The sequence below is a fragment of the Oreochromis aureus genome, linkage group 14 (assembly GCF_013358895.1).
Source record: "Oreochromis aureus strain Israel breed Guangdong linkage group 14, ZZ_aureus, whole genome shotgun sequence".
NCBI classification, from domain to species: domain Eukaryota; kingdom Metazoa; phylum Chordata; class Actinopteri; order Cichliformes; family Cichlidae; genus Oreochromis; species Oreochromis aureus.
In genome coordinates, this window is record NC_052955.1 from 41,664,957 (window position 1) to 41,674,948 (window position 9,992).

Consider the following 9,992-nt stretch of genomic DNA (forward strand, 5'->3'; position numbering starts at 1 on the left):
TTAACCGTTTAATAACCACAGCTGAGAGCGGCTCGTGACATGTAGCATAATATTTGTTTTTATTATAAAGACATACATACCCTACATACTATGCAATGCCCCCCCTCCAATTTATTTAGTTAGTTACATTGTTGCAATGTAATATATGTCCCCAGTGACGCTTCATGACACAGTAAAAATACAAAGCAAAGAGTCAGACTCTTGGATAACAAACTCATAGCATCGACTGATCAAAGTGATAAACAACAAGAACATACGAATGAGTGCATGTAATACACAGATACACAGAAAGGAAAAGAAACGTGAGCTTACTGTACTGGAGGCTAACGGTAATGAACAATCATAATGTTTGTGCAGGGAGGCGTTAAATGAGGGCTTCGCTAAATCAATATGATGATTGTACTGTAGATAAAAGAATGCTGTAAAAAGCTTGGAAAACAACATTTAAAGATGTCATTTAGCAAAGAAGTTGGATTTGAATATTAATGACAATATTCACTTATTCCCCCCGTTTCATGCACACTGATCACAAATGAAGTATCTCCAAAGTATTTCAAGTACACCTTTGGCCCACATGTGGTTGATGACTGCAGGTTTCTCACTGAGACTCTGTGCTGGACGATCCCACAATGCCGTGCTGTCGCAAGAGGTTCCTCAGGATCTGATTCTTGGACTTCCAGTCTTCCACCTGAGAAAGGACACAGCAGGAATGCAGCAGGCATGAATAAACGGCTTACATTTGCATCGGGAATAAAACACCATGACTTTATGACGACTGTATTTTGATAGAGGTTACAGTGGAAACTAATAAATCATGAGAAAATGGAGCAGTAATTAGATGTGTTCACGTCTTCTTAAAGCCTTTCAGAAAGTGCAGCCTGCCATTCTGTGAGACATGTTTGATCAAATGAAGTATTATATATGTAATTGGAATGGAAGCAGTCCTGGTTCAAACTTCAGGTGAATGCTACAAAGCAGCAGAGTTACTGGGACACTGGGCAGCTTTAGTCTTCAAGCAGACACACCTCCTGTCTCAGTAGCTGGTTGTCAACTCTTAGACGATCCAGAACGCTGACGTCCTCCCCAAGCTTCAGGTTGTTCTGTCGCAGCTCCTTTATGTACTCGCAGGCTTTGGATAAGATCCCCCCTTTACTCTGAAACAGGAGTTACAATAAAGCTTCAGCTTCTGCTCAAACGGGCTGGAAGCCCACTGGGCTCAACTTCGCCTTTACTGCGTGCCTCAACGCTCACCTGTCCCGTCTTGGTGTAGTCGACGTTACAGTCTGGAATGGCCTTTGACAGCTGTACGATCCAGTTGTTGATCTTGTCCCGGCGCCTCCGCTCAACTGTCGGTGAAACATTTCGCTTATTTACACGTTCACAACAACCACATCAAGTTCCTGCTGCACGTCTGCACTCACCTTCGTTGTGCTGGGCTCGCCGTTTCTCATCTCTGGAGGCCCGCGGAGCGTCCTGCTTCCTATAAAACACGTTACAACAAAGATACTGAGCCGCTTCAGCTAACAGGGAAGTTAAATATCAAGTGCTCGAATTCTGGAAAGGTGAGATGGAATTACGCGATGTACGGCTGAGTTCGAGGTGCAATCGTCCTTTGATTGGACCCTGTCAAAACCTCCTGTGGTGACATCATCACATAAAGCTGCCCTGTAAATCAAAAAAGTCAGGTTCAGAGGACAGGTGTAACCAGATTCATGCTTTTCAATCAGAAAACGATGTGACTGCTGCAGACTGCTGTGTCACAGCATCTTCTGCTCCCTGCAAGTTTCACATGTGTGTTGGATGTCAAAACGCTGATTCTTCAACTTTGGAGAAGTTAATGAAGTTATAGGTGAAGACTAGTGTGCTGGTACTGCTCAGCAGGAAATGTCCCCAGTGTCTCTCACTGCCTCGCTCTGCATATGCAGCGCTGTGAAAACGTTCTCACCTATTCATGATTTATTCCATTTTTGCATATTAGACAAAAATAACCAGAGTAAATACAAACAGCAGTTTCTCTGAGACAAGTGAGGCCTGCAGTTGTTTAGGTGGATTTCTGGGTCTTTTGTGAGCTCCCGGAGGAGTCACTCTTGGGGTGATCTGTGTAGCCAACATCTCCTGGGAAGCATAGCTTTCTCCATCCATGGATGATGGCTCTCACTGTGCTGAGAAATCCTTAGAAATGTCTTCATAATTCCTTCCTGACTGACAGACGTCAGTGACTTTGTTTCTCAGCTGTTTCTTTAGATTGTGGCACCATGTGCTGCTCACTTTGTTCGATAGTTGGACTGAGCAGGTCTGACTGTGGTTGATTCGTGATGACAGTTACTTTTTCAGAGAGGGGGGAATGGTCTGGATAACGTTTTTTCCAATAAACAATGAAATCATCTTTTTTTCTTTTTTTTTTTTAAATTTACTTTGGTTATCTTTGCCCAATATAAAACTTAGTTTAATGATCCGAAACATTTCCGTGTGACAAAGATGCAAAAACTAAAATTGGTAAGGGGACAAATTCATGTTCTAAAGCACTGTACGCAGACCAGTCGACCACCTACCACTGGGGGTAGTACATGAATAAATCGCACTAAAACAATGATGTCACAGTAAAATGAACCAGTGGTCATGATGGGACTGAGAAGTCTGAAAATCAAACGTGTGCTAAAAATCGTGAGAATGTGGCCAGTAGATTTAAATAAGGTGAAGATTTGGATTTTTCTACTTTGTAATTGCATATGAAAAACATTTTATAATGGATAAGACGAAGAATTTGCAACACAAAAGCCTTTAAATTATGGAAAAATCTGACCTCTTCAGCCTTCTGACTCATGGATGTCTTACACCAGGGGTGTCCAAAGTCCGGCCATTTTTAATTGGCCCTCAAGTAATTTTATAAATAGAATAGAATATGGCCCGCACTTCAACTTTTGCTTTAGTGTTAGTGTTAGTGTTTTGCACTTCTTAGTTTTAACACCAGGGGGAGCTACTGTTGATCAAGGCAGTTGCTCCACCAAAAAGGACAATCACAGAAGAAATTTACCCCCCAAGTTACTGAACATGGCAGAACCAAAGAAGCGAAAGGTAGAAAGTGAGTGCAGAAAATTTCAGACACGGTGGGAGAGTGAATATTTCTTCAAAGAATTCAAGGGGACGTGTGTCTGTTTGATCTGCACTGAAACTGTGGCAGTTATGAAAGAGTATAATGTACGACGTCATTATGAAACCAAACATCAGGCCTATGCATCCTACACTGGTGCTGAGCGAGAGCAGGAATTAAAGCAAAGGGTAGCTCTCCTGCGGGGTCAGCAACCGTGTTTTTTTTCGTGCTCAAATTGTCCAGGAAAAGGCTCCAATAGCAGCTATGAGGTCGCCCAACTCATCACAAGACATGGCGAGCCTTTTTCAGATGGAGACCTCATAAAACACGGCCTCATTAAAGTCACCGAAATAATGTGCCCGGAAAAAGTGCAGGACTTCAACGTCAGCATGTCCAGAAATCCAGTTGTGCCACACACTGAAGACTCGCCAGCCAACATTAAACTGCAGCTGTCTGATAAAGCTGTGCTTTTGATTTTTACTCCATCGCATGCGATGAGAGCACCAATGCTACAGACACCGCACAGCTGCTAATTTTTTTTGCGGGGAGTGGACGAGAGCACGAGTGCTTTAGGTGAGTAAAAATATATTCCACAGTACCCGTGTGTTAATAAGCATGCATGTGCAGGTACACATGCTTCAAATATCAATAATGCGCATCAATTCTGTCACTACCCTGCTTTTATGCGCACCACTTTCTTATATGCGTTTTCTTGTTAACACACAGAGTACACACCGCTGTGCACAGCACACGCACACGCAAAGTCAGCTGATCTCATCTGATGCAGATCTGCTCCTTGATCAAGTGACATTTGTCCGGATTTTTGGCACGAGTGGCGTACGATGAGCACCGCGGCTGGATGGCCCGATTTACATACCCAGCGCAGCTGATACTCACCAGAATAATTTACTAAAATTATATGGACTCAGGTTATTAAGTCCAGTTCAGTCTGTTAATGTTGATAACCGTTTCAAACGAACGTTAACAGGTGTGTTGCTAAGCCTAAGAACTTAAATAACAAGCTTGAAATGTCCCCGTCCCATTTTCCCCTTTATTGTTTTTTCTCTGTGCTGTAAATCTGCTGTCCAAGAAGAAATCTGCTGCTGTTCTGAGAATGAGCTACCAAAGCTTTTTCTGAATAAATCAATAAAGATCCATTTATGGAAAGCTGTGATGAAGGCAGTTTTGTTTTTAATTATATTCAACAATATAACACATTTGACCACTTTTAAGTGATTTTTCTAACTTTAATACACTACAGTTAAGGTTATATACCTAATTTCTAGTAAGTGGCCCAGCCCCTCCTATATTTTTATGTATGTGGCCCTCAGTGAAAAAAGTTTGGACACCCCTGTCTTACACGAACTTAGTAAGAGCAGTGACAGTGTATTTTTGAAGAGCACACAAACATCCAGGCCTGATGCAGTGATTACCTGTGGGCGTGGTCTGGCCCAGAAGCGTGTCAGACGCCTGCACGGTGGTTACCATGGTACCAGTGGTGGCATCTGCGATGGTGGCAGGGTAATAAGTGTACTGTGTCTCAGCGCTGCCATCTCCCTCCAATGCCTCTGACTGTGAGAAGACAGCCTGAACAGTAAAGACAGTAAATATGACTGAATAATATCCAATTCCACAGACTTCAGTGACTCACATACACAGTGGCACAGCCATAAAGGCTCCTGTGAAACTGGATCAAAGCACACGTCTCTTTTGTGAGCCAGCAGTTTAGCTTTTTAGGACGCTCTAAATGATTCAGTTTTTTTTTACACATCACTGAGCAATGAACCCTGATACAGTTATCTCAGACCCACAGCAACAGCTCTGAGCACAGAAGCTCCGCCCACCTCCTGCTCAAACCCTCTGCATACGAAGGGCAGCCAATCAGAGAGGGAAGTAAGGGTGCTCGTGCAGCTTGTCTCAGACAGAGGATGACCCTCCGCAGGGCGGGTGTTATTAGTATTATTTTGAACTGAATTATGCAGAGCTACCCAGTGACACTCCAGAATAAAACTGTAGATGGAAGTGAACCAAACGGGTTCCTTTAAAGCGATGGGACGATCGTGGTTCAAGGGATGCTCATCTTGTAACCGGAAGGTTGCCGGTTCGACCCCCAGCTCTGTCTGTCTTGGTCGTTGTGTCCTTGGGCAAGACACTTCACCTACCGCCTACTGGTGTTGGCCAGAGGGGCGGATGGCGCTGGGGATCGAACCCGATACCTCGCTTCTGTCAGTCTGCCCATGTGTTTGCATGTTTAACCACCTTTGGAAATACTAGAACGGTATTCTTATTCAGTTAGTGGTCAGTGTGTCTGTGAAGGTTCTCAGTCATCCAGGTCATGGTAATCCAAGGAAAGAAAAGTGTCTGGACTTCTTTCTTGAAGACATTTCTTCATCCAAGAAGCTTCTTCAGTTCTAACACCAAGACTTGAGCCCTGTTCCATTAGTTCCTGCTCGAATCAACAAGGTTTTCCATTAGGTCATAGTACCTCGTACCAGGTACTTGTTTTAGTACCTGCTCGGCCGGGGTTCCAAGCTAAAATGTGACGTGGTCAGACTGCACACCACCGATTGGCCTGTCAGGAGTGTCGCTCGTTTACGACACGCTGTGCCACAGACCGATCAGCAGGTATATTCTTGGAGGTACTATATTGTAATGGCAAACCAGCCAATCCCAGTAGGTACTAATGGAAAAGGGGATTTAGTGGGACGTTGACCCATTATTGATCATGTGACTCAACACTAGGGCTGCACGATTTTGCATAAAATGAGAATCACGATTTTTTTGCTTAGAATTGAGATCACGATTCTCTCACGATTTTCTTTTCCAATATAAATATTTATTGCACTTATTAACTGCACATCAACTTCGTAGCAGTTGAAACTGAACATAAAAACAATAAATAAACATAAAAACAATAAATGCCTCACATTTTGTGGTTGCGGCAAAATGTTGTACTGCTTGAAATTCCGTCTCCACCGTTGCTCGACACTGCGTGTATAGAGCAGGTAGTGCAACAATAGAAAAATAGTTGCGGGACGGCACTGTGTAGTGTTTGTCTAGGGTGTTGATCATTTTCCTATATCCCTCGTTTTGCACAGTGTTGATGGGAGCCATATCTTTGGTCAGGTGATAAGTAATAGCCTCCGTAATTTCTTTGTGCCTGCGGGAGTTCGACGTGTATAGGGAAGCGCTGTATAAGGTTCCCGTTGTTGATGTTTGGGTGGTTGACTGGGACGGATTTTCTCCTGTCACTTTCTCGTCATCCCTGGCGTGTTCTCCGTTGTTTTTTCCCTGCCAATTTGAGCATCACACGGCACAGCTTCTGTATCACATGGTATAAGGCTCCGCCCATGCATTTGTTGAGCAGGAAGAGTGAGCGCTTGTTTTCATGCAGATTACGTCCTGGATCAAAATGCGGTACAGTCGTCGTCTTTTTTTTTTCTTTTTTTTCCTAATTGTTGTCATTTGGAAATGAGATCGCACATAAGTATGAATTGAGATCGCGATTTTCTAACGATTAATCGTGCAGCCCTACTCATCACAGCAGCCAAGGTGTGAAAAAGGGCGTGGGCCCTTATCCTTAGGTTTCGGGTGAAACCATTGTGAGACCTTGCCCCACCCTATCATGTGACTTATTAAGATCACCTGGTGCAAGACGTGAGTGGTTGTTAAGGTGCCTGGGAAGGATCTCTAAGGTTACGTCCACACTAATGCGTTTTTGTTTGAAAACGCATCGTTTTCTCTCCGTTTTGGCCTCCCGTCCACACCAACGGCGGTTTCCCCAAGGAAAAACGCAGCGTCTTGAAAACGCTCTCGAAAACGAATACATTCAAAACGCAGCTGTCCCGTCGCAGTGTGGACACTCGAAAATGCAGACTTTCTAAAACGATGACGCATTTTAGTCATGTAATGCAGTCACGTGACCAATTAAACAAAGATAGCGGAGGGCGTTATACAGCGGTTGTTTTGATTGCTCTCAATTTTGACAGCCCTAAAAAAGATTAATATCAGTTTGTACATGCTCCAGACAGCTTTTCTTCAAATTCTTTAATTCTCACTGGCTTTTGCTCATGCGCAGGACTGGAAAGTAAGCATTTTCAGCCGTTTCAATGTGGACGCACAACTCTGTGAAAACGACTGAAAACGCTAGTGTGGATGCCGAGCGTTTTCAGACGAAACGCCATTTTCAAATCTATCGGGGCTAGTGTGGACACTAGCCTCATAGCGACCTCACACTGGCATCCTCTGTTGAGGATGCCAGTGTTCACATTTTGGACAGAGGAGACAGATGGTTTGAAAGAGAACTGTAAGAAGCCATCCATGTCCACTGTGAACGACCATCCTTGAACAGAGGTGGTGGTTTACGACACCTTTTCCTTCCAAGCTCCTAAGATTACAGTTAGCTGTCAGTTATTGTTGGCACCTGTGTGACAGTCTGAGTGGTCGCGGGGAAACCAGCGACCAGGCTGACCGCTGCAGCTCCGTCTGTCTGTCCCTCCAACTGGCCATCTGCCACCTGGATCACTCTGTAGGTCACCTGCAACACAACGCATTACACTGAGTGCTTGATATCTCATTACCTCTGAGGTGACAGGTAAACCTCAGGAGAACACACTCCAATCTACCTGAACTTCTAAGCTGGAACCTGTGCATTTGTGCTTAGGTGAACTACATTCAAATTAGAAGTGTCAGAAAACAAACAAGCAAACAGTGACAGAATGAAAGTAAGTCCTTCCTCTCAGCACTCCGTCCTACCTGTCCACCCGCTCCTTCTGTCTTGAACAGATATTTGATGGGTTGGTCAGTAAAGGTGGCAGCAGACTGAATGGTAGCAATAGCTGCTGGATCCTCAGCGGTAGCTACGGACCCTGAAGAAGCAAACGTATAAAATGTAAGACAGCCCTAGAACCATCAGAAATAAGTCTGAGGACACAGCAGCAGTTTAAAAAGACTGAAACTGTGTTACTTATGATTTGGCTGTCCCAAACAACCAGATATGCTCTGGAAGATTACAAAACTGCAAAGACTTAAAGGAAATGTTATAGTAACAACACAATCATGTCGCTCCAGGTCAGCTGAAGTCACTCCTTTATTAATCCATTATTAATGCGATCCCTCTTTGTCTTTTAGTGTATCCTGGAGTCACCCTTATTTAAGATAAACTACACAGCTACAATCACATGGAATTCAGGTTAACCTGCTAGCTAAATATTAAGCTTCTCCACAAACCTGTGTGTAAAGAAGGAAACTCACTTCCTTCACCTCCTCCAACCTAAAAGCTCCTTGTATCCATAGCCATGTGCCAGCAGTGAAAATACGTGTGTGCCTGCCTGTTTGATCGGCTCTTAATGAGTAATGAAGCAGTTTCACTTAATAACTGCTGGTGAGGACGAGATATCTAGCCAGCTGGCCACATAGCTGTGTAACTCATCATAACTGTCAAAATGAAAGTTCAGTCTGCTTTCAGTTGGCAGATACTGACTGGATCTTTGTCAGCAGCAGGACAAAGGAGACTCCAAGTCCCATCAACTCAACTGTACTCTCAGGCAGAACCGCCCGAGTCTGCATCGGATTGTTTAAAGCACATACAAGTACCTCGGCAGTCCCTTAGTACAGTGTTCATAGGAAAACTGTAAAGGCAGTGACACACACACACACACACACACACACAGACAGACAGTTGTATTTCTTTCTTACCTTCCTCGTTGACGGTAACAGTGCCGTCTTGTTCAGGGCTTTTCTGCTGACTTCGCACGTTGGAAACAGAGGATACATAAATTAGCTCATTCCCCAGTTAAATACAAGTCCTTGACTTTGTCGTAACTGTGTAACAATGGCGCGTTTAAACGCCCCACTCACCTCTTCATTGCTCGGGAAGCTCTTGGACGAGGAGACCGCCTTCACTCGCTCCCACAGCCAGACTGAAACAAGTTCATGAGTTTGACAAAGACGTGGGACAAACTTTGCTCACGACTATAAAATATCGTGTGTCGATATGATGTCGTTCGAGCGAACACGCGCTTAAAGCGGGAGACTGCAGCTAAAACGACATTAGAAAAACGTTGGCGGTAGCTAGCAGTTAACGCCGAAGGAGCAGAAACCGTGCGAACGTCACGGTCTGCAGGAAACGAGGAGATGTCGCCTTCAAAGTTAAAGCATCAATACTGGTGGCAGCAAACAAGGCAAGTCACTGAAGTGTTCAACGTCGGTGTCTGTTGTAGTCAGTGTTACATTTAACACTATAGCACGTTATATCTAGCTTATATTTGTATTTTACTGCTATGACTGAGCGAAGTTTCGACTTGTGCGCCAAATCGGCGCTTTTAATTTGACAGTTCTGCCGGAAATCTAATGTCTCATTGCGACTCGACGAGGATCCTGTCTTTTCTGTTACATTACCGTACGGCCCCAGCGGTTTTTGCAGATGTTTAACAAAGCACTCCTCTTCCTGCTGCCTCGGTGAAAACAGTGTCTGCCCTCGCTATAAAGACGACGTTTTTATATAAACATTCTAATGTCAAAATTATGCGCTTAGTTCTAAATGATAGCCAAGATATTCCAGACTGAACAAAGATCTACTTACGCCGCAGTGGTCCCTCCTCCGATATTTGTCAACAGAGCTGTTTCAGCTTTACGCATGCGCCACAGGAGATCAAGTCGGCTGGTTCCAGATCAGTAACAGCTATATACAAATAACTACACTTCCGTTAAAATTGTCTGTCAGCAATATCTAATGAGTCTATGTTACACAACTTCCAAAGATATATTTGCGTCACTATTCAGAGTAAATTGGTGCATTCATGAAAGAGGACCTCACGGAAGTCCTAACGTGTACCAGCTTGACACAGGTAACCTGAAAGTGTGTGCTCTGCGCCCAGGAGGGTTCACTGTTCAGCTCGGA

General features: G+C 44.1%; 1 protein-coding gene across 2 annotated transcripts; it reads right to left on the reverse strand.

The window, feature by feature from the left end:
* Nucleotides 1–35: 35 nt before the first annotated feature.
* usf1 (upstream transcription factor 1) lies at nucleotides 36–9,787 on the reverse strand. 2 transcript variants are annotated; one of them, XM_031752091.2, is made up of 11 exons: nucleotides 9,675–9,787; nucleotides 8,951–9,012; nucleotides 8,789–8,838; nucleotides 7,847–7,959; nucleotides 7,515–7,628; nucleotides 4,525–4,678; nucleotides 1,578–1,665; nucleotides 1,422–1,480; nucleotides 1,252–1,346; nucleotides 1,026–1,154; nucleotides 36–688 (listed from the first exon to the last, which is right to left on the reverse strand). In XM_031752091.2, exons 2-11 carry the CDS (start codon nucleotides 8,956–8,958, stop codon nucleotides 599–601), a joined length of 900 nt encoding a protein of 299 aa, XP_031607951.1. In that variant the 5' UTR covers nucleotides 8,959–9,012; nucleotides 9,675–9,787; the 3' UTR covers nucleotides 36–598. The 2 variants fall into 2 exon arrangements, with proteins under 2 accessions (XP_031607951.1, XP_039478779.1); XM_039622845.1 differs by lacking the exon at nucleotides 9,675–9,787 and having other exon boundaries at nucleotides 4,525–4,663; nucleotides 8,951–9,463.
* Between the last annotated feature and the right edge of the window lie 205 nt (nucleotides 9,788–9,992).